Source organism: Megalobrama amblycephala, linkage group LG1 (genome assembly GCF_018812025.1).
Source record: "Megalobrama amblycephala isolate DHTTF-2021 linkage group LG1, ASM1881202v1, whole genome shotgun sequence".
NCBI lineage: Eukaryota > Metazoa > Chordata > Actinopteri > Cypriniformes > Xenocyprididae > Megalobrama > Megalobrama amblycephala.
This window is the reverse complement of record NC_063044.1, coordinates 4,975,332-5,000,621: the sequence shown is the minus strand read 5'-3', so window position 1 is coordinate 5,000,621 and position 25,290 is coordinate 4,975,332. Positions and strand designations below refer to the sequence as shown.

The window sequence follows — 25,290 nt, the reverse complement described above, 5'->3', positions numbered from 1 at the left end:
CACAGAGCAACAGATGATTATAGATCATTTAGTCTGTTTGTGTATGAATGTAATGTGTTCGTGTTTCTCACCAGAGTTTGACAGAATGTAACACTGGGAACAGCTGGTCCATTCCAGCTGTGTTGATCTCACAGTCCTGTAGAATCAGCTGTGTGTGTGTGTGAGCTCTCTGAATGACTGTGCTCATCACACGGCAGTCCTCAGTGGTCAGATGTAGAGTCTCAGAGTCTGTGTTTGTTGTCAGATCCAGAGCAGAATGGCAGCAGAAGTCCAGCTTGTGCTGCAGGACGGAGAGCAGAACTGCTGCTGCCTCCTGCTGGACATCAGAGACACTGCAGCAGTGAAGCATCTTCAGTAACAGCCGCCTGTCAACACTGAACACAGACAAACACCAAATCAACAGATTCTGGTAACATCAGTACCAGCTGAGAGTCAAAGCATCTTAAAACACTAAATATGAATGTATTTTTCCAGTACTTTTGAGGAAGAAATATATGAAAAAAAAATTCCATTGTCAAATGATGATGATAATTAAACAAATTAAAAAAGTTGACTTTTTGGAGGCACAATAAATGCAATACAATATTTATGATGTTGCCATATACACATTTGTAGACCTCAATCTATTGTTCAATGTTGAGGAGGACTCTAGTCTAGACACCTCAGGTAAAGGAAGGATGTAATTGAGAAGCACTCATAGAGGAAAGCAGTGAGACCTGAGGCTGGAGACATGTCTGAAGAGAGGCACAATGCTCTCCAGCTCTTCCTCTGTTATGGAGGTCCACAGCAGGCTGAGTGAAACTGCAGTGCAGTGCTGCAGTGTGAAGCGCAGGGCGGCGCAGTGGACAGAGTCCAGCTCTCTGCTCTGCAGGTTGATGTAGTTCTTCACTGAACTCAACAGACTGGACACAAATCCACCAGAGCCGCTCTCATAGATCTCTCTGATGACAGACAGCATGAAGCTGGAGCTCATCCTGTACAGACATCATACAAATCATTATTAATCACTGTAAATTTTTTTATTGTTTTTCTTCATGATAATAATTTGGGTTTATATGGGTAACAAAATATAAAGCAATAAATCTTAACAATTCTCACCATTCATTTTAAAGTTTTCGATCAAGTTTAAAGTGTTTTTACATGCAGATTTTGTGAAAGAACTCATTTATGGAGTGGTTTACCGTTTAAACTGAATCCTGTTCAGAAAAGGCAGAATTTCTCTGACTTTGCATTGAGTGTTGCTCTTTCTGAAATTCACAGCGATTTGTTGAATTCTGTGCTGCAGGAAATAGTGAAGCTCTTCCCAGCTCACTGAACAGGAAGTCAGATCTCCGCCTACTTTCTGCAAGAAGTACTGAGTCAGTTCCTCTTCCTGAGCTTCATAGACACATTCAACCAGCTTCTGGAGACTCTCTTTAGATGATCTACACACACACACAGTTTATTTTATTTTTTGTCATGATACAGTAAATGTTAAGCCAATTTGTCCTACAGTCAGACCTGAGTGTTTCTGGTTCCTGAAGACACAGAAGGATGAATAGAGAAAGAAACTCTTGTTTTCAGTCACGTTCAAGTCGAGGTCAGATCTCAGAAAGTTGCTCAGGATGCAAGAATTTTACAAAAGTACTTCAAAATTTCTAGGGGGTCTGGGGCATGTTTGCTGTACATTCTCCTTTAAGATTTTTATATACAGTAGTCGCCTTATACGCATGTCTATTTACACTAAATGTAAATAGGCTAATGTTGCACACAAGCCATTGTGTGTTGGACGAGGATTCGTTTAGAACTACAAACATGAAAAAAACGTGTTAAAAAACAACAAACATGGCGGATGTACGAGACCAACGGTTAAGTAGAGGAGTTTAGATAAAGGGGTTTGAGTATTAATAATCAGTATCTAACCTGACAAAAAGATATTTATTCATTGTTACCTACATTATATTTCATCTGTAACAGCATTGTAAATTTTTATAAAGCTACAGATGGTCATTAACTTTTAAAAGAAATCGTTATGCAAATACATGAGGAACAGTACAAACTTTTAAGGAATAGTACAAGTAGGTGAATCTGGAGTTCAGGACGCAGCATTAGTCTGCTTAAACTCTGTCCCTTAAAGCTCTCGTTTATCTGCCTTCATTTTTGAGTGCAACACCCACATCTCAAAGAACCAAAACTCATTAAACATTAGATGGACATTCTCTTACCTCAGCTGTGAGATGTAGGGCAGACACTGAAGAAAACTCATCATTTCACTCTCTTCCTCTGAACATCCTCTCAGCTCTACTGGTTTCTTCTCTGTTTGGAGTTTCAGCACTTCCAGGAGGACGGAGGTCTTTCTCTGTGAGAGATCTATGATCCAGACATCAGGTGACTGGAAAACTGACTGTAATGCTGGAAGGAAACTCCTGCCTGTTTGAGTCTCATAGTTCTTCACATGCGAGTAAAGATCCAGCAGGAAATCACTCTGTTTAATTCTGTCAGTCTCTTCATAAAGAAAAGATCTATAGGTGCAGACTGATGTTAACAGTTTCAGCATCTGCTCTCCTGTCTGTGTCTCAGTCTCTGCTGCTTTAATGAAGAGTTTCAGAACAAACTGCTCTGCATGACTGTCATTCCAATTGTGAATCCTGTCCCCCCCCCCAAAAAAAAAAATATATATATATGAACAGACATATAGTATTCACAGAATTCCCCGGGTTACTTCACTGTAACCCTGTTCCCTGAGAAGGAAGCTGCGCTTTATCAGTGCTATGGGAACGTCTTTAGTCGTGACCAGCTGTGAATATATGTATAAAACAACGTCAATGAAATTGACCTATATTTATAGCCTTGCGTGACGTCATTGGAATGCGTCGTAAGCGAGGCTATAATTAGATGTGCCACAGGTGGATCAGCAGATATTTTGTCTGAAGAGCAGTCCTGGGACATCTCAGTGCAGCAATGAAGCGCAGTTTCTCATTCCCGCCTTCTCAGGGAACAGGGTTACAGTGAAGTAACCCGGGGCGTTCCCTTTCAAAGGCTTCACTCCAAGCTGAGTATCAGCGCTATGGGAACGAGAATACCGACGCCGCCGCACTGTGTGTCCGGACCCCCAGGCTGTGAAGTGTGTCACCAAGCACAGAGAGTCTCAGACACTAGCTTGCGATGTTGACTCAAGAACGTGAGAGCCCGGAGAAACATGAACATCCAAACTATAAAACCTTATGTATGTGTGCGGAGAGGACCCGCTTGCCGCATCACAAACATTTGTAAGGGGGCGCCCCCCGCCAAAGCTCCAGAAGAGGCAACCACCCTGGTGGAATGAGCCCTGATGCCTTTGGCGAAGTGTGACCACGTGCCTCATAGGCAAGGGCAATAGCATCTCTCACCCAATGCGACAGTCTGTTTAGTGGCGGCCACACCTCTGTTATGACCACCATGACAGACAAACAGTTGCTCTGACTTACGCCACTGGCTAGTGCGGTGGACGTAAGCCTGAAGAGCACAGACTGGACACAGTCTGTGAAGTCTCTCCTGCTCTGGCGTAGTAAACGGCGGAGGACAGAAAGCTTCAAGAGTGACCGGATGCAAGTTCGAGAAAGGAACCTTAGGCAGATAGTCAGGGTGAGGATGCAAAATAGCTTTCACCATTACTGGGGCAAAGTCTAAGCAGGATGGCACAATGGACAGAGCCTGCAATTCCCCAATTCTCTTTAGAGAAGATATAGCCATTAGGAAAACCATTTTCAGACTTAACAGCTTGTCAGAAACTGACTCTAACGGTTCAAAGGGGGTCTCAATCAGGCCCTCTAGGACTATTGCTAGGTCCCATGAAGGGAACCTGGTTCTAGAAGGAGGCTTAAGCCGCCTAGCTCCTCGAATGAAGTGAGAGAGCAGGACATGCTTGCCCCAAGGCACCCCGTCAATCAGAGCATGGCAAGCCAAAAGAGTGGCCACATAAACCCTGAGAGTTGCGAGGCATGTCCCTGTTGATAATTTTCCCTTCAGAAAATCCAGAACTGTAGCAATCTGGCAGTTAACTGGATCTGCATTATGTACAATATACCATGTTTCAAAGACACCCCATTTGCTGGCATAACTTTATCTAGTGGAGGGAGCCCTAGCATTTAAAATGGTCTCAATAACATCAGGTGAAAGCCTTGTGTCCCTCAGTTGGTTCCCCTCAGGGACCAAATATGAAGGTTTCCACATCTCCATCAGGGGATGAAATATTGTCCCCTGCACCTGAGACAGAAGGTCGCTCCTTTTCAGTATTGCCAATGGCGAGCCGTCGAGGAGAGATATTATCTCCGAGAACAATATTCCATTGTCTTATCCTATCTGTAAGAGGCAAGTCCCTTGTTGGCGAACTTTGGCTAGAACTCCTGGGAGCACAGAAACCGGCGGAAACGCATACAGGCGCATTCTGGGCCACGTATGCGCATCACATCCAGACCCAGGGGGAGCTGGGTGACTCCGAAAGAAATAGAGTGGACATTGCACTGCCTGTTGGGGGGCGAAGAGGTCCATCTCTGTTTCATAAAATCTTTACCAGATTTGTTTGACTACCTTGGGTGGAGTTTCTACTCCCCTGTCGGTATGCTCTGTCTGGACAGATATATGGGGATATAAATCGCCTTGAGAGACAGGAACTTGTCCTGAGCCCAGAGCAGAATGCGCTGCACTAGCCTATCTAGACGTCGCAAATGCAGTCCACCCTGGCGATTCTATTAGAGGCTACCACAGTAATGTCCACCCGCACTAGGACATGGTAACCCCTTAACTGGTGGAGGAAGTAATTCAGGGCCAGAAATACAGCCATCAATTTGAGGCAATTGATGTGCCAATTCGAGATGATGACCTCATCATATCCCTTTGGACTGGACAGCCACCTAAGGCCGCTACCCAGCCTGTACGGGAAGCGTCTGTTGTTGGCATCTTGCAACATCAACGCATATAGAGTGGGACCCAAGGTGAAGAACCGGGGTCTGAGCCACATAGAAAGGGAATGAAGCCGCAGTGCGTAACCCTTACCATAAACATAGATTTTTGAAAGTGCACGAAGCATTAGCGTGGGACTTTCCATAAACATGGATTTTAGAATGGGCACGAAGCACTCAGCACGTGCCCTTGCCCTTATTTGCCGTGGGGAACAGTGCAATCTTGGCCTAGCCTGTCATTGTTCAGGGTGGTTAGAATGGTCTCGACTCGAGCGGGAGACAATTGCATTATGGTTGAATCCCATATGACCCCTAAATATGTCGTTCTCTGGGTAGGACAGAGAACACTTTCTTCTCGTTTAGTCTCAACCCTAAAGAAAATAGATGAGCTAGTACGACATCTGTGTTGTAACGCCATCTCGTGACTGTGCTAGTATTAGCCAGTCGTCTATGTAATTCAAAATGTGAATGCCCTGGAGTCACAATGGAGCCAGTGCTGCATCCATGCATTTTGTGTATGTGTGGGGTAATAAGGCTAGGCCGAAAGGAAGAACCCGATATTGGTAAGCTTCGCCCCCAAAAGCGAACCTAAGGAACCTCCTGTGTTGTGGCAATATTTCTATGTGAAAATATGCGTCCTTGAGATCGATCACGACAAACCAATCGTGATGTTGGATTGTGACACGATCATCTTTACGGTTAACACCTTGAACTTGAGAGCTGTGACTGAATGGTTTAAGTCTCGAAGATCTAAGATTGGATGCAACCCCTCATCCTTTTAGGAACTAAAAAGTATCTGCTGTAGTAACCTGACTCTCTCTCTAGAGGGGGAAACATGCTCAATGGCCCCTTTCTTTAGAAGAGATTGCAGCTCTTGTGACAGTAAAGTCGCTTGACCCGGCTTCACGGTAGTGGAGACCACACCATTGAAACACAGAAGACGACGAATAAATTGGATTCTGTATCCTTTTCTACTGTCTTTAGAACCCACACAGAAATCCCTGGCAGTAGTTTCCATGCTGCCAAGTTCTCTGAAATGGGCACTAATTTTGATACTTCCCTTTGAGGGGATGTTAGATGTTCCACGTCCTGATGTGTTACAGGAATCAACGGAACACCTAACATTTCACTGAAAACCGCTGCCCCCCGAAGCACCAGAGGTGGTGGGGAAAGAGGGTTTATGTGAAGATATTGAGAAGGGGCGGGTGTTAGATATTATAAGGCTGCTGAACGTGACGAGCTGGTCCCCAGTTTTACGAGGGGAAGCACAACTCGCCACAGTCTGCTTTTGAGTCTTCTTCGCAGGTCAGCCTGGTCCACCTGCAACACTGCCATAGTGTGCAGAGCAGTACCAGTCTGACACACTGATCGAAACGCCTTCCCACCAGTATGGATGTTATTATGAATAGCTTGGTGGGGAGTGCTGTCTCTTTAAGTGACTATGAGCTCCAGAGAAGAGATAGCTTGCAAGCGTCTCGAACTGGAGCATCATTGTATAAATCACACGCCCTTGCACCCACGATAGTCAAATAAGTTGATATAGAGGGCACAAGGCACACGAAAAATAAGGTTTTCTCCATGAACGAGTTAACGTCATGGAGGACCTATTTATTTTGCTTATATATATCTTATATATCATTCGATTATATATATATATATATATATATAGCGTCTCTCCGATCTGAGGCAGCATCGTATAAACGCATGCCTTCGCACCCACGATAGTCGAGCGGGTCGACGTCACGGGTACAAAACACATTTATATTATAAATGTTTGGGGTCTGAGCCCAGAGCAGTTCCCTTTCGCGTTATCATCACGGGAGGAACGCTCAGAGACGGACAAAATCATATTCCATTCCATTCCAACGGAAAACACTTAATTGTCCTCTGCCTGAGCCGAAGAAGCGCCGAGGCATGCTTCAGTCTCGGTAAAAGGACATCGCCATCCGGAGAGAGAGTGAGAGAACAATAAGGATAAACCCGTCTCTCGATCCTCAGCCAGATCGCCACGCGAGCCCCACGATCATTGTGAGTGCTACCCTTTTGAAATAAGCAAAGCGAACGCAAAGCACTTAAACTGTGAACATTAACAGTGCTCGCACTCGCCCTGTTACAACGCAAGGGCAGCGTGCTCTTCCCCAAACAAACAAAACAATACTGGAGTGTGTCCGATTCGGAGATGGAACGCGAACACAGAAACACACACCGCTTTGTTCAGCCATGACTTTCTCTCAAATATATAATATATGTGTGTTCACTTTTCACTTGTCAGACAGAGTTGAAAAAGGAACAAAGGGAGAGAAAGTTCTGCGCGCTGCCTGTAAAATCTAACTCCAAACAAAGTAATGAAGGAAGGAAAGAGTTTGAACAGAGCTGCTTCACACACACACTTCACAGTATGGTCTCTGATGACAAAAGACCTGCTGATGCACCTGTGGCACATCTAATTATAGCCTTGCTTATGACGCATTCCAATGACGTCACGTAAGGCTATAAATATAGGTCAATTTCATTGATGTTGTTTTACACATATATTCACAGCTGGTCACGACTAAAGACGTTCCCATAGCGCTGATAAAGCGCAGCTTGGAGTGTAGCCTTTGAAAGGGAACACTGACAAAGACAAAAACTCAGAAAATCTTTTTCTGTGGTTGAATGCAAATTTCAGCTTTCTTTGTTATGAACATTTTAATAAGTGCATCGAATGAAAGGATAAAGATCAATTTAAAACTGATCATTATAAAAAAGATTGTATATTAATTTACTGAATATCTTTCCATAAATAGATTCAGATACAGTGAAGTGATACCAATTAAGAAGTAGGTAAGTGAATATCCAAAAGTGCAGGTACCTCAGCTGTGAGATGTAGGGCAGACACTGAAGGAAACTCTTCATTTCACTCTCTTCCTCTGAACATCCTGTCAGATCTACTGGTTTCTTCTGTGTTTGGAGTTTCAGCACTTCCAGGAGAATGGAGGTCTTTCTCTGTGAGAGATCTATGATCCAGATATGAAGTGACTGGAAAACTGACTGCAATGCTGGAAGGAAACTCCTGCCTGATTGAGTCTCATAGTTCTTCACATGTGAGTAAAGATTCAGCAGGAAATCACACTGTTTAATTATGTCAGTGATTTTATAAGGAAAAGATCTGTAGGCACAGACTGATGTTAACAGTTTCAGCATCTGCTCTCCTGTCTGTGTCTCAGTCTCTGCTGCTTTAATGAAGAGTTTCAGAAGAAACTGCTCTGTATGACTGATATTCCTATAGTCAATCCTGTTTCCCAAAGAAAAAAAATAGTATAAACAGACATATATTATCCCAGAACTCTGACAAAGACAAAAACTTTCTTTTTCTGGGCTTGAATACAAATTTCAGCTTTCTTTGTTATAAACAATAACTAAGTGCATGAGATGAAAGGATAAAGATCAATTTAAAACTCTGATTATACTGTATAACACAAATATACATTCTATTGTAATTGAACACAAATCTGCTACATTAACCAATTCAAAATACAGTGATGTGATACTGATTAAAAAGTAGGTAAGTGAATATCCAAAAGTTCAGGTACCTCAGCTGTGAGATGTAAGGCAGACACTGAAGGAAACTCATCATTTCACTCTCTTCCTCTGAACATCCTCTCAGCTCTACTGGTTTCTTCACTGTTTGGAGTTTCAGCACTTCCAGGAGGATGAAGGTCTTTCTCTGTGACAGATCTATGATCCAGTCATCAGGTGACTGGAAAACTGACTGTAATGCTGGAAGGAAACTCCTGTCTGTTTGAGTCTCATAGTTCTTCACATGTGAGTAAAGATCCAGCAGGAAATCACTCTGTTTAATTCTGTCAGTCTCTTCATAAGGAAAAGATCTGTAGGCACAGACTGATGTTAACAGTTTCAGCATCTGCTCTCCTGTCTGTGTCTCAGTCTCTGCTGCTTTAATGAAGAGTTTCAGAAGAAACTGCTCTTCTTGACTGATATTCCAATAGTGAATCCTGAATCCCAAAGAAAAAAGTATAAACAGACATATGTCATCACAGAACTCTGACAAAGACAAAAACTCAGAAATTGTATTTCTGTGCTCAAATGCAAATTTCAGCTTTCTTTGTTATAAACAGTTTAATAAGTGCATCGAATGAAGGGTAAAGATCAATTTAAAATGAATCTTTATATATACAAAGATTCTATACATAATCTAATGATATTTCAATTTTTAAGGTCCACATATAATGTTAGTTTTTTTAAAGATTTATTTACTGAATTTTCACAAAAATAGAGAGAAAAACAATCAACAAACACAAAGAAACATAAAAAACGTCAATACAAATACACCACACTGTCATGTTTTCATTGTATTTTGGTCTTGGTTTCATATAAGAACTTTTAGTTTGTTTCTCTCTGTTTTCCTGTTTCCCTTTGTCCTGTGTTCCTGCTCATTATTTCTTGTTATGGTTACTAAGTATGTTACTAACTAGCAGTGTTGGGCACTTTAAAAAAGTAATTAGTTATAGTTACTAGTTACTTCTCACAAATAGTAACGGAGTTAGTAACTGAGTTACATCATGATAAGAGTAACTAATTACCAGGGAAAGTAACTATTGCGTTACTTTAAAAAAAAAATATATATATATGTCAAATAACTTGAATGCCCCCAATAATAAATATAAGTCTAAGAATAAATTATTCTTGATCCGACTCGTGACTCATGATCCGCTCTTGCTTATGAAATTTCTCTGTACTGTAGGCTACAATAGCCTACGTGTTTGTAGCCATTAAAGAAAATGTAGTTTCATATTTATGTTTAAATAGTCCTATGTTATATTTTAAATTAATTTACTTGATTATGAAAAGTGAACAGCACGAGTAAGATGCATCATAAGATGCGCAATATATCGGGAGTCATGGAGAGGGTCAGACATTATTTTAAACACTTCATTAAGTTTTGTTTGGTAGAAAGCCTTTCTTTAAAGTGAATTTCGTTTTGTAAAAATTGTATCTTAATTTTAATCAATGTTTCATTAACCAATTGCCTGGATTTAATAAATAAGAAGCAAATATAGCAGGCAATATAATCATGGCAGGCACGGGCGCGATCACTGGCGCGTGAACTGGAGCGCGACTTACAGGCTAGAGAACCGAAACTCAGCGTATAGGCTGCTTGCCTTGTAGACAAGAGAAATATATCTATAGAAAGCTTGAAATATCTAAAAACGAAAAGAAATAGGCTACTCTGATTATGTAGCCAACTCTAGGCGTGTCCAGTATATGCGGAGATGATGAAGAGTCAGCAATGTCAACTTCATCTTCGCAGCCGACACTGATTAAGAAAACATTACTTTATTAATAAACAATTAAAATCTCCTTGCTGTTTTGGTCACTTTCATAATTATTACTTTTGCCGGTTCTTTATGGCAAACGTTATGCATGTGCTTGAGTGCTATATAGCCTATATTACATAAACGCTCATTATTATGGTTTATTCTCTCAAGTATTTAAGAAATTAAATTAATATAAATGTGATTAGTCAACTAATGGCTTAAATGAATAGCTACTAGTCGACTAGAAAAACTTATTTCACATATTTTCGATCCAGCATGTCACAAAGGGTATTCTGCTTTGAGCTCGCGCTCAGCTCGCATGCTCACAGACACACACAGAGCATCATTCATTATTATCAGTTTAAAATTATCCTATATTTGTGTAGGCTATGACTAACCGCAGCACACACCAGAGAAAAATCTTTGCAGGTCCTATATGGCTGAGAGAGAGGGCTACTCAGATGAAAACTGCATCAGTGAGCTCAATTATAGTAACGCGGCATTTTTTTTGCCAGTAACGGTAACAGCGTTGTAACGGGAGAAAAAGTAATTTGTTTGATTACTCGTTACTGAAAAAAGTAACGGCGTTAGTAATGCCGTTTATTTATAACGCCGTTATTCCCATCACTGCTAACTAGAGCACACCTGTTTTGTATGTGGTTCATTTGCCTGTGTATTTAAGATCTTCAGTTCTCTCCACTTCATCTTCATCTTTGTGGACTATATTTGTGACACACAGGTTTAGTATAAAATATATTAGAACCGTATGTTATAATAGAGACACAGGCCATATTACTTGGAGAATAAACACAACCAAAATCACCATAAACACATCAATGCAAGTCAAGGACTAGACAGAAACTGAGGGCTTGTATACAAGGTGAACAAAGGACTTAACAAGATTAATTAACATAATTAATTAACTCTGGAGGTCGTGGGCAGGTGCTGGCAGGCTAGGAGGCCTCCAGGGTGATACCGGCCATGCAGGTGAGCAGGGCGGAGCCGACAGTTCAGGGGGCCATGGCGGATCAGGCAGTTCAGGGTGCCATAGTGGGTCAGGCAGTTCAGGGCACCATGCCGATGCAATCTCCGTGGCCTTGGCCCGAAACCCAGGGTTGGCCGCTATGGTCAAGGGGATATGGCCCTCTACCAAAAAAAATTTCCTTGGGAGGAGCTATAGGATTCTGGGCTGGAATGAACCTTGGAGCGGGCTCGTGGGCTGGAGCGGATTTGTGGGCTGGAGTGGTCTCCTGAGTGGGCTCATGGGCTGGAACGGACTCTTGAGCGGGACTCCACCACTGAACTCTGGTTAGGGGCTGAGGCCATCACTGGACTCTGGTCAGGGGCTAGTATGGGCTCCGACCGAAAGTCAATTAACCATGGGTCCTCAGGTTCTGGAGAGACCTAATTTCCAGGTGTGGCCATTATGGCAGAGGGTTCAAGCATGGAGGCCATTTTGGCTGAGGGCTCAGGAGTGGTGGCCATCTTGGGATGAGGCTCGGGAGCGGCGGCCATCTTGCGACAAGGCTCTGAAATGGCGCCATCTTGTGACATGGTTCTGGAATGCCAGCATCTTGCGATAAGGCTCTAGAAAGGCAGCCATCTTGTGACAAGGGTCTGGAATGGACTCTGGGGCTGGAGTGAACTCTGGAGCAGCTACAATGGTCCTGATGTTAAGGGATGTGGAGGATTTGGTTGCAGGATTGGGGTGAGTTGGAGTGGCCAAAACCATGGTCCAAACCATGAAATCAGAATTATATAGCCAGATGATGAAATTAATGAAATCGACTAGAGGCAAAATATAATGACCAGGAGACAGGAACTGATATAACTCACTATCCAGTCCTATCCGAAAGTAGGCCTTGAGCGAGGACTCGGTCCAACTCACCAGATGGGAATAATTCAAAAATTCCTCCACGTACCACTCCAGAGGACATCCATTCTGTTGCAGGGAGGACAGGTACAGTATCTCACAGAAGTGAGTACACCCCTCACATTTTTGTAAATATTTTATTATATCTTTTCATGTGACAACACTGAAGAAATGACACTTTGCTACAATGTAAAGTAGTGAGTGTACAGCTTGTATAACAGTGTAAATTCGTTGTCCCCTTGAAATAACTCAACACACAGCCATTAATGTCTAAACCGCTGGCCACAAAAGTGAGTACACCCCTAAGTAAAAATGTCCAAATTGGGCCCAATTAGCCATTTTCTCTCCCCGGTGTCATGTGACTCGTTAGTGTTACAAGGTCTCAGGTATGAATGGGGAGCAGGTGTGTTAAATTTGGTGTTATCGCTCTCACTCTCTCATACTGGTCACTGGTAGTTTATAATGGCACCTCATGGCAAAGAACTCTCTGAGGATCTGAAAAAAAGAATTGTTGCTCTACATAAAGATGGCTATAACAGGCCTCGCCATGGACGACCAAAGAAGTTGAGTAGACGTGCTCAGTGTCAGATCCAGAGGTTGTGTTTGGGAAATAGACATATGAGTGCTGCCAGCATTGCTGCAGAGGTTGAAGGGGTGGGGGGTCAGCCTGTCAGTGCTCAGACCATACGCTGCACACTGCATCAAATTGGTCTGCATGGCTGTATATCGAATGTCAAGTCAAATGTCAAGTGTCCCCAACTAAGCAAGCCAAAGGCGACAGCAGCAAGGAACCCAAACTCCAACAGGTGACATCAGGTGGCAAACAGGTGGCAAATAGGTGTTAAAATGGAGAAAAAAACCTTGGGAGAAACCAGGCTTAGTTGGGGGGCCAGTTCTCCTCTGGCGTACAGTGCTTTGTTACGATTCAGGTTGCTATCATAAGTCTGATAGGATCGCAACATTCAAAGTATTTATTCCAGTTCCATCCGGTTGAGGATCGTATTCATCATGCCGGTATGGATGGTTTGTTGAGGAACTGTGCTACTGGCTGTCGTGTCGATGAGGCCTTCACAATGGATGATCTAGCTGACTCGATCTCTGCTGAAACTTCAGGGCTGCGTTGTGGTCTAGTTGAGGATCGTATTCATCACGCCGTTATGGACGGTCTGTTGTGGAACTGTGGCACTGGCTGTCGTGTCGATGAGGCCTTCACAATGGATGATCTAGTTGACTCGATCTCTGCTGATACTTCAGGGCTGTGTTGTGGTCATGACAGGGCACCGGTCCTCGGTCTCATCTGGATACGGCCCGGATCCGGTTGACTACGGTAAACCCCGGGATAAACAGAAAGACTAATATTAGCATAGATGCCATTCTTCTTCTGATGTAACGAGTACATCTGGTGTTATAGGAAGTGTTCCTGGTTCCGGCTGACCTAATTTATGCAGCCTAATAATCCTTTAACGGATCTGAAAATATAAATTGATAATGTGTTATGTGTATGCCAGGCTAAAGAGATGTGTTTTTAGTCTAGATTTAAACTGACAGAGTGTGTCTGCTTCCCGAACAATGCTAGGAAGATTGTTCCAGAGTTTAGGTGCCAAATAGGAGAAGGATTTTTTTAAGATGGAAGAATGCGGTTTACAGGTGCTAGTAACATGGCCTTCAAATGAAAGATTGGTATCAAAGAGCACACCCAGGTTCCTAGCTGATGACGAAGACTTAACAGAGCAGCCATCAAGTGTTAGACAGTATTCTAGGTTATTATGTGAAGAAGTTTTCGGTCCAAAAATTAGAATCTCAGTTTTTTCTGAATTTAGTAGTAGGAAATTACTGGTCATCCAGTTTTTTATATCGGTTATAAATTCTGTTAATTTTGCGAATTGGTAAGTTTCGTCAGGGCGTGAAGAAATATAGAGCTGAGTATCATCAGCGTAACAATGAAAACTAACGCCATGCTTCCTGATGATATCTCCCAAGGGTAGCATGTACAGAGTGAAAAGCAACGGTCCTAGTACTGAGCCTTGCGGTACTCAATATTGAACTTGTGATTGATATGACCTCTCTTCGTTTACTACTACAAACTGATAACGGTCAGATAAGTATGATTTGAACCATGACAATGCAATTCCACTAATGCCAACATAGTTTTCGAGTCTATTTAGAAGAATATTGTGATCAATAGTGTCAAATGCAGCACTAAGATCCAGTAAGACTAATAGAGAGATACAACCACGATCTGATGATAAGAGCAAATCATTAGTAACTCTAATGAGAGCAGTCTCAGTACTATGGTACGGTCTAAATCCTGACTGGAAATCCTCACAGATACTATTTCTTTCTAAAAAGGAACATAGTTGTGATGAAACTGCCTTTTCTTGTATTTTTGACAGAAAAGTAAGATTTGAGATCGGCCTGTAATTGACTAATTCTCTAGGATCAAGTTGTGGTTTTTTAATAAGAGGTTTAATAATAGCCAGCTTAAAAGTTTTTGGTACGTATCCTAGTGATAAAGATGAATTAACAATATTAAGAAGAGGATCTATGACCTCTGGAAGCATCTCTTTCAATAGCTTAGTCGGTACAGGGTCTAACATAGATGTGGTTGATTTTGATGATTTAACAAGTTTAGACAATTCTTCCTCTCCTAAAGCAGTAAATGAATAGATTTTTTCCTCAGGGATACTACAATGCACTGTCTGAGACAATACTGCAGTAGACGGTTGCATGGTTATAATTTTTTCTCTAATATTATCAATCTTGCAAGTAAAGAAGTTCATAAAGTCATTACTGCTGTGCTCTTTGGAAATATCAGAAATTGAAGCTTTGTTTCTTGTTAATTTAGCCACTGTATCAAATAAATACCTAGGGTTGTGTTTATTTTCTTCTAAAAGTTTTGAAAAATAGGCAGATCTAGCAGTTTTTAAGGCCTTTCTGTACTCAATCATTCTCTCTCTCCATGAAATGCGATATACTTCTAGTTTTGTTTTCTTCCAGCTGTGCTCCATTTTTCTGGCTGCTGTTTTTAGGGCCCGAGTGTGCTCATTGTACCATGGCATTGTATTAATTTCCTTAATCTTTTTTAAATGCAAAGGAGCAACTGAATCTAATGTGCTGGAAAAGACAGAGGCAATAGTTTTTGTTGCAACATTGAGGTCTTCTAAGCTGTCTGGTATGCTAAGGCGATGAAACTGATCAGGAAGATTATTTATAAAGCGATCTTTAGTGGTAGAAGTGATGGTTCTACCATATTTATGGCAGAGAGACACGTGTTGTCTAACACCAATAGAGTTTAGAATGTCTGTAAATGCCAATCCCAATGAGTCTTTTTTATTATCTACATGGATATTAAAATCACCAACAACAAGGACTTTATCTGCAGCTAGTACTAACTCTGATAGAAAATCAGCAAATTCTTTAATAAAGTCTGTATGGTGTCCTGGTGGCCTGTATACAGTAGCCAGCACAAACGTCAACTTACATAATGTCATGTAAAGTACCATCACTTCAAAGGAATTATATTTGAAAGACTTTTGACTAATACTGTAAATATTACTATAAATTACAGCAACACCTCCCCCTTTGCCTTTCTGTCGAGGATTATGTCGATAATCATAACCTTGAGGGCTAGACTCATTTAAAGTAATGTAATCGTCCGGTTTTAGCCAGGTTTCTGTCAAACACAGCACATCTAGATTATTGTCTGTGATAATATAATTTACAATAAGTGCTTTTGAAGAAAGTGATCTAATATTTAACAACCCAAGCTTTATCATTTGTTTATCATTATTATCTCTATTTTTATTTGTTGAACATCAATTAAATTTTTACCATTAAATGGGTTTGGAAGTTTTTTGTTTTTACTAATTCGGGGTACAGACACAGTCTCTATGTGATAATATCTAGGTGTGAGAGTTTCTATGTGTTGAGAATTATCTGACTTCTGTAACGTGAGGCAGCTAGCAGATGGTCGGTTTAGCCAGTCTGTCTGCTGCTTTTTCCTGTCCTGGGCCCCAGTTTGTCATGTTTCAGCTCTAAGACTATGTGCCATATTACTAGAGAGAAGAGCAGCACCATCCCGGGATGGATGAATACCATCTCTTTTCAACAGGTCAGGTCTGCCCCAAAAACTTTTCCAATTGTCTATGAAGCCTATATTATTCTGCGGACACCACTTAGACAGCCAGTCATTGAGTGATGATAATCTGCTAACTATCTCATCACTCTGACGAACAGGAAGAGGGCCTGAGCAAATTACTTCTCCTGACAGTGTACTTGTGAGTTCACACACCTCTTCAAAAGTTAATTTTAGTGATCTCCGACTGGCGAAGTCGAACATCATTTGTGCTGACGTGAATAATAATTTTAGAGTATTTACGATTAGTATTAGCCAGCACTTTTAAATTTGCTTTGATGTCAGGTGCTCTGGCTCCCGGCAAACATGTGACTATGGTGGCTGGTGTCTCTATTTTCACGTTCCGCGTAATAGAATTGCCAATAACTAGGGCACTTTCAACAGGATTCTCAGTGGGTGTGTCACTGAGTGGGCAGAACCTGTTTGATGTTCTTACTGGAATGGAAGAGTGGTGTTTTCCGTGGCTAGGCCGCCTCACTGTTACCCAAGTGCCCTGCTGCGTGGGCTCTACAGCCAGAATCAAACAATGTACAGAGTTCACAAAGCTAGTCGCATCCAAAACAGTATCTGAAGCCCCTGCATTCTTACTATCCTCGATTAAAGTTTGGATGCGTGTCTCTAATTCTGAGATTCTCTCTGTCAGCCTGACTATTTCCCTACATTTATGACATGTAAATCCCTCGTTGCTGACAGAGAGAGCTATGCTGAACATGTGACAAATGGAACAGGAAACAATCCTGGGAGAGGATGACATGACTCACCGTGTTTGTAGACTGATCCGAGTTACCACAGCTGTTTAATGAACGATTTGAAAAAGGAACGCGCGAGAGACTGATGACAAAACAAGCTAGCGAGATGCAAACGCGTTGTAACAGCGATTTAGATTCAAAGATTACAAGCTAGTGACGTCAGATTAATGTGGTAGGCAATAGTATATATAGAGTAATAATAATATGAGCAACAATGAATAAAAGTACGAGATTCAATAAAAGTAAGAGAAAACAAAGCTATACGGAGACGCAAACCACTCGGAGCAGCGAGGCAGAGGCAGCAAGGCAGACAGGAGCAATCGAGCAAAATCAATCAGACTAAAGACATGGATTGCTGGAACCATGTCCTGTGGTCTGATGAGACCAAGATAAACTTATTTGGTTCAGATGGTGTCAAGTGTGTGTGGCGGCAACCAGGTGAGGAGTGTCATGGTCTGGGGCTGCATGAGTGCTGCCGGCACTGGGGAGCTACAGTTCATTTAGGGAACAATGAATGCCAACATGTACTGTGACATACTGAAGACTGGGCCGCAGGGCAGTATTCCAACATGATAACGACCCCAAACACACCTCCAAGATGACCACTGCCTTGCTGAAGAAGCTGAGGGTACCTAAACCCTATTGAGCATCTGTGGCGCATCCTCAAATGGAAGGTGGAGGAGCGCAAAGTCTCTAACATCCACCAGCTCCGTGATGGACTCCATGGGGGAGTGGAAGAGGACTCCAGTGGCAACCTGTGAAGCTCTGGTGAACTCCATGCCCAAGAGGGTTAAGGCAGTGCTGGAAAATAATGGTGGCCACACAAAATATTGACACTTTAGGCCCATTTTGGACATTTTCACTTAGGGGTGTACTCACTTTTATGGCCAGTGGTTTAGACATTAATGGCTGCAATAAGATCCAACCTTCTGTAATTGGTCTTGCGTTCTGTCAGGGTTTGGCTGTTATGAAGATGCACACAACGAAAGGAGATTCTTTGGAACATTTTTAATAAAATGAAAATAATGAGAATAATCACAACCAAAATCACCATAAACACATCAACGCAAGACAAGGACTAAACAGAAACTGAGGGCTTATATACAAGGTGAACAAAGGACTAAACAAGATTAATTAACAAGGCACAACTGAACTGAGGACACTAATCAAATGAGTAACCTAGGAAACAAACAAGTGGTGGGAAACTGAGAACAAAGGAGAACATGTGACTAATGAAAAACAAACTCATACATGAACAGAACAGTGAAACAGATCAAAAATCAACTCAAAACAGACATAACCCTGACATATAGTAGTACTCAGTAGTCCTCTTGCAGGTATGAAAAAATGCTAATAGTGAACTACCACATTCAACTGATCACTATTACGTACTAATTCATTAATTCTTGTTTCTTGTTAGATAATAATAGTTGCTAGAATGTTAATATTGCATTACTCATTTGATCTTGTGTAGTTATTCATTAATGACAGTATTCTAAATTCTTACCTGCACACCATATAACCAGAAGTCACATATAATGTTAGCTGACGTTTCTTGAAAGTCTTGAAGTCAGTCCAATTTACATGACTATTTTCCAGCTTCTTTATGACCCTTAGAATTATAGGTTTTCTCAACTAATTATGCATATTTTTCACCCAAGGTCAAATAAACAAATGGGGAAAAAATAATAATAAATTAGCTAAATAGTTTGATTTCACATTAATTAACCCTTTTCAAGCCTAAGTTTAAAATATTCTAACTGACCCCTCAGAGTGATTTTTTTTAAGGCGACCGTTATTTTAGAACGTTTGCCCTTATTGTTTCCATGGCGAAGCATCTTGCATGTCACGAGCGCTGAACGCCGTCACAATAACACTGTATGACAGATGGATCGCTATTTTGTTTTTATAGCGATTGCTTACCATGTCATCAACTATATGATATTCCAATTCTCAAATATGTGTAAGTGAGTGTGTTTTGCCATTTCAAAACCTTTATAAATGATCTTTATCTTGATCTATAATGCGAGATGGGCGCCACCATCTTAGTTTACCCCGCAGTTCGCAGAGTCCTGTCAGTCGGATTTATAACAGGAGAATTCATCAGTTTCTCCCGAAATATATGCAGGTAAGTGGCTGGTGAACTGGAAGAATAATAGAGTAAACTTTTTAGTTACTTAGGCCCATTATGTGTGTCTGATAAGAATAAATGTCAGCAAAATTATATTTGAATGGATTGTTATTGCTGCTTCCACTGATGTCTGACATCTGTGTGTATTTTATAAACTCTAAATGTATTGTTTTAATGGTGCTTATGCATATTTAAATGTCTGAAACCTTAAAAGAAACATTATGTGGCTGAAAACACTGCATACCTGTGATATATGACAATCTGTCTCGCAGCCAAAGTGCGAAAGCACAGTTTGAATCTGGCAGTTATGTGACGTCGCTGAACGTTCTAAATCCCATATGTGGGACCGTATGCCCAGGGGCACAGAAATAAAAATCCCATATGTGGGACCATACCGCTCAAAGGATTAAGAGCATATACTAACCTCAAAAGTATTGAAATGTTCTCTAGTAATTTCATAACAAACTGATATATAGATGGCACAACACAGATGATGATGTTGGTCAGAGACACTGACTATGACATGCTGATTAATGACAATCCTCCTGCTTTTTGATAAGTTATACTGTATATATCAAACTCCTTTTTAAACATGTTGTGCAACAAGTTGTACAATATCTTACCTCAGGTATGAGATGTAGGGCAGACACTGAAGGAAACTCATCATTTCACTTTCTTCCTCTGAACATCCTCTCAGATATATTGGTTTCTTCTCTGTTTGGAGTTTCAGCACTTCCAGGAGGATGGAGGTCTTTCTCTGTGAGAGATATATGATCCAGACATCAGGTGACTGGAAAACTGACTGTAATGCTGGAAGGAAACTCCTGCCTGTTTGAGTCTCATAGTTCTTCACATGTGAGTAAAGATCCAGCAGGAAATCACTCTGTTTAATTGTGTCAGTCTCTTTATAAGGAAAAGATCTGTAGGTGCAGACTGATGTTAACAGTTTCAGCATCTGCTCTCCTGTCTGTGTCTCAGTATCTGCTGCTTTAAGGAAGAGACTCAGAAGAAACTGCTTTTCATAACTGATATTCCAATAGTGAATCCTGTTTCCCAAAGAAAAAAAAAACATTATAAACAGACATATATTATCCCAGAACTCTGACAAAAACAAAATGTCTCAGGTTACGTATGTAACCATGGTTCCCTGAGAACAGGGAACGAGACACTACGTTGAAACGCATATGGGGAACGCCTCCGCGTGAACCGGTGTCTGAAAACAATGTCAACTCACGACAATCCTATTGGCTGGCGACAGCCTATGACGTCATCATTGTGGGACCCGGAAGTATATAAGGAGCGCCTAGAGAACCAGTAAGTACCTTACCATCTGAAGGGACTGTTTAACAGGCAGCCCCAATGCATGGCTAGGAAATCCAGTGTCTCGTTCCCTGTTCTCAGGGAACCATGGTTACATACGTAACCTGAGACGTTCCCTTTTGAAAGGGAACTCTACACTGTGTTGAAACGCATATGGGGAACAATATACCCACTCCGCCATGCATGAGGGGAATGCATGCCAAAAATGGCTAGACAAACGTCAGAACTAGCAGCTTCAACCGAAATGCCAGAACCACTCCCTCTACGGGTCATACATAGGCTGTCAGTGACAGCATTCCCTATGGCCAACAGCCCAAGCTATAAGCCTCAAAGAGGCCTTTCGCATAAGGCCTACCAAGGCCGCTCAAAGGCTTCTGGAACCAAACTTCTTTCCAAAGAAAAGAGGGTACCTTTAAGGGAATGTGGCCAGGGGGCCCGAGGGAACCCTAGCCAGTCACTTGTCAGGGGAACGTACTCGACCCTGATTGCCACTAGGGAGGCCGACCTGGTCTACTCTTACAGAAACCTAGCCTTGGCCAACAACCTGTCTGATCACAGAGTCTCAAATCACATTCTTCATAGAAGATATCCAGTAAGCGTGACTGCAAAAAGGCAGTAACCAACTCAGACCAGAGCGTAGAGACAGGCATCCCGGAGAGCAGGAATCAGCTTAGCGGTTTTTACCCTTACCAATGAGGGGAGTAACACTCTGCTCAATCCTAGGATCTACTCAGCGCATGATTATTTGCACCGAGGAGGCTGTGCACTCTAAAGGAACCCAACAAGGGGAGTAAATTTACTAGCCTGGGGGCTGATCCTCAATAGGGAGGCCTCAGAGAGGCCTTCAACCACTAACCAGCTTAGGGAGCTAAGTACTATGCAGGACAACCCTCAAACGAGGGGAGTACAGAGCTCAACCTAACAAAAAAAACATACTGTAGGCACAGAATCATGGAGGCCCTGGAGGGGCCTGCAACATGACGCAAATTCTACATTGTGTAGAAATACCTCACAGCAGCCCTGTGAAAGGCCAACATGTGAAATGACATGCTAAATCTGCTTAAAGAACACCCAGATGTGTGGGGAAAGCTTAAAGGGCAGCCTGTGAAGGCCACACACCTAGAAAGCTTGCTTGCTGATAAGCAAGATCCCACAAACATGGAACTTGCTCAGAATGAACCAAGTTTAACTAGTAGATAAGACTGTAGAGTGCCCACATATTACAGTCTACCTCAACACATTCCAACAAGCAGTGTACTCAGTAAAAAAAACACTTTTTACTCTTTAAGCAAGAGGAGTACAACTTAACGTCATCATGCTCTGAAGGAGGTCCAAACAGGACCTGCAACCTCAGAATGACATGGGCGTCAGCCAGTGGCAGTCTAAACTCTAAGGGAGCCAAATCTTAGAACCAAACTATCCAGTGAGGTTAACTAGTTTAACTCAACCTGAGCTAATCTTCTCCACACATACCAACAAGCAGTGTACTCAGTAAAAACACTTTTTACTCTTTAAGCAAGAGGAGTACAAACTTACACCATCATGCTCTGAAGGAGGTCCAAACAGGACCTGCGACCTCTGACATGGGCGTCAGCCAGCGGCAGTCTATACTCTAAGGGAGCCAAATCTTAGAACCAAACTATCCAGTGAGGTTAACTAGTTTAACTCAACCTGAGCTAATCTTCTCCATACATACCAATAAGCAGTGTACTCAGTAAAAAAACATTTTTTACTCTTTAAGCAAGAGGAGTACAAACTCACGCCATCATGCTCTGAAGGAGGTCCAAACAGGGCCTGCAACTCCAGAAAGACACGTGGCGTCAGCTAGTGGCAGTGTCTAAGCCCTAAGGGAGCCAAATCTGAGAAGCAAACCATCCAGTGAGGTTAACTAGTTTAACTCAACCTGAGCTTAATTTTATCCACACATTCCACCAGGCAATGTACTCAGTAAAAACACTTTTTACTCTTTAAGCAAGAGGAGTACAAACTTACGCCATCATGCTCTGAGGGAGGTCCAAACAGGACCCGTGACTTCAGAATGACACGGGCGTCAACCTGTGGCAGTGCCAGTTTCCAAGTGAGCAAACATCTACCAACAAACCTTGTAATACAACAAGCTATTGTGCTCTGAAGGAGGCCCAAACTGAGCCTTCTTGTTTTTCTGAGATTCTATCTCGCACTAGGGGCGTGTCATTGTCTGTTTGTATTTCCTTACTGGAATCGGATACGCCGGCTTTTGTTTCTTTTGTTATTGCCCCCGCCCTCCAAGGGAAGCGTGGCTACTTAGTATGCAGCACCGGCTCTGCTGGATTCTTTAGCTGCGGAAAAAAGTGGCGGATTATTGGACATTTAGAGGCAAACAGACGGTTACATCCATGAAGAAGACCCCAACAAAGAGAAAGTGTGCCCGAACGACTTATTTCATTGGAGGCAACGAGATCTGCAAGAATACTTTTCTGTTTCTTATGTGGTGAGTTTCCATAAACATCAAAGTTTGTCGTTTTGTGTTCATTCTAAGAACACGTACACATTTTCTCATGTGTCTATTGTTATTAGCTAGCTCAGGACTGTCGTTTTAATTTAATTACTATAACGTGCTTTTAGATGGTAATGTTAGCATCTGCTATTAATGCATCTGCCTGTTAGCATTCTTGAATTGAATGTGATGCTAATAATTTTAGCTCGTGGTGGAGAAAGTGCTACTTAATATTCTTAACCCTCTGGAGTCTGAGGCTGATTTTTGTGCTTTTTTCAGTTGTTCATAAACATATAAATGACAAAAGTGTCATTACACTGTATTCAGAACAAACTAGGCTACAATAATATGTGAGGAACATGTATGTACATGTTTGTATTTTTGAAGGAATAATGTTTATGCGTGGTTATTGAAAAAACAAAAAACTTAAGTCACTGAAATAAGGCCAAAAAAGTATATTAAATCTGTGTTCGCAAGACTTCTGAGTATTGGAGGTTGTAGACTAGAGTTTTTGCTTCAGAATTATGTAAAAATTATGCTGCCTACTCCTTCATATAAAACAATATATTGATTTAGTTTTTGTAAGACACTTTTTGTCAAGAAACACAGTATGCGTGGAGGCGTGAATCATCATGAATAATGGGCCATTTACACATGAGAAGACAAAAGAATCACATAATAATGACCTGAAATGACTTGCATATTAATGAGGCCTTTCAGTCAGGTAGGCTGTGAAAAAAACCCTCTGTAATAATGTCTCAGCTCATCATAAACAGCAATACTGTGAAATATTATTACAATTTAAAATAATGGTATTCTATTATATTCTTTAAAATATAATGTATTTCTGTGATGCAAAGTGTCTGAACAATTATGTTACCTCTATGGCATTTCATATAGGCTTTTAGCTTAAAAGCATGCACATTTGGAGAAATATTGATGGATTCTTATATATTTATGTCAATTTTCTATACTGAGAAGTAATATTTATTGTCATCACTATGAGTGCTGAATACTGTGTTTTCAATTCATACTTGCAGCCGGAGGGCGCTCTGTACACCTTTAGGCCACAAATTCATATAAAGAAGAAAAGGAACTAGGAACTAACGGCATGTCTTCTAGAGATCGCTAACCATGGCTTTAACATCCAAATAAACACTTTTCAAGACAATAAATACACGATTGAGACGATGTATACATGTATTGCCTCTGAATTTGCATCTGAATAGCGCTGGCTCCGTGGGCGTGGCCGCATTAGCGGGTAATGAGCTGAATCTCAGACTTCTGACATGGCTCTCTTTTCATACAGAACACAGAATGTTTGTTTTCGATTTGACTTGCACGATTTAAAACCTGACATTTCAACGTTTCTTTAGACATAAGTGTCATTTTTTTGTCATTAGTATTCATAAGTTACAGTTCATTTTCTGAGAACTATCAGATTGGACTTCGTTCAGAGGGAGAGGAGAGATCACGCATCATGTTAGTTTTCTTTATTTTACAAAAAGCACAACATTGTGTTTTTACTCTGAGTGTACACAAATAAAAGAAGACATTCTATAGTTTCAATTGATATATTACTTATGTCTCTATGACAAGAAATGACGGAGTATTTTAAGTCTGTTTTGCTGCAATGTGAAAAAAATCCTGCAAAACGCGCCGGCGCGTTTTCGGACCTCAGGGAGTTAACAAGGATTTACTAACGTAATAGTAAATGTATCAGATTAAATTCCTACTTAAGTAAAAGTATAAAGTATCCGTAGCCGTAAAATGTGCGTTATTAAGTCAAAGGTAAAAGTATGAAGAGTTTAATGTACAGGATTTTTTTAATCCTTTGACTCAAACCAGGTCTAACCACTAACTGAGGTCTAAACCAGGAAAGATAAATTAAAAGATAAATTACTGACATTTACAATGCACATTATCCTTTATTATTAATAGTATGCGGTCCGATTTTTCCCGTTGCGTCTGTCATTGCTATGCAACCATGCAGCTTTACAGGGGGGAGCTTTACAGGGGGTATGGCTTATCTAAATGAGATGTAAATGAGCCCTATTGTCACTCCCAGCAGGTGAGAACAGGCGAGAACTGCACAAGTTTTAGAGGCATTTTCTCTCTTTAGAGCTTTTTTGAGTGCCTACCTTCAAATGGCCACAACTTCTCCAAATATGATCAGATTTCCATGTGTTACTCAAAATGCCCCAGAACCGACTTGTGTCCCTACTTTCCGTGATTGGTCACATATGAAAACCAAACTATGTAGTGAGGTTAGCTTTAATAAACTCAACCTGAGCTTATACATTCCAACACGCAATATACTCAGTAAAAACACTTTTTACCCTTACAGCAAGGGGAGTACAAACTACTTC

At 41.4% G+C, this 25,290-nt stretch overlaps 1 protein-coding gene across 1 annotated transcript in view; it reads right to left on the bottom strand.

Annotated features, from left to right (window-relative positions):
• The window catches only part of LOC125258941, a 47,022-nt gene that overhangs the window by 1,461 nt on the left and 20,271 nt on the right, over positions 1 to 25,290 (bottom strand). The window contains exons 3-9 of the mRNA XM_048176228.1: positions 19,749 to 20,171; positions 8,492 to 8,914; positions 7,771 to 8,193; positions 2,205 to 2,627; positions 1,182 to 1,424; positions 717 to 974; positions 72 to 374 (exon numbers count right to left, since the gene is read on the bottom strand). Of these exons, the coding sequence (XP_048032185.1) occupies positions 72 to 374; positions 717 to 974; positions 1,182 to 1,424; positions 2,205 to 2,627; positions 7,771 to 8,193; positions 8,492 to 8,914; positions 19,749 to 20,171 (2,496 nt within the window). The remainder of the gene's footprint in view (positions 1 to 71; positions 375 to 716; positions 975 to 1,181; positions 1,425 to 2,204; positions 2,628 to 7,770; positions 8,194 to 8,491; positions 8,915 to 19,748; positions 20,172 to 25,290) is intronic.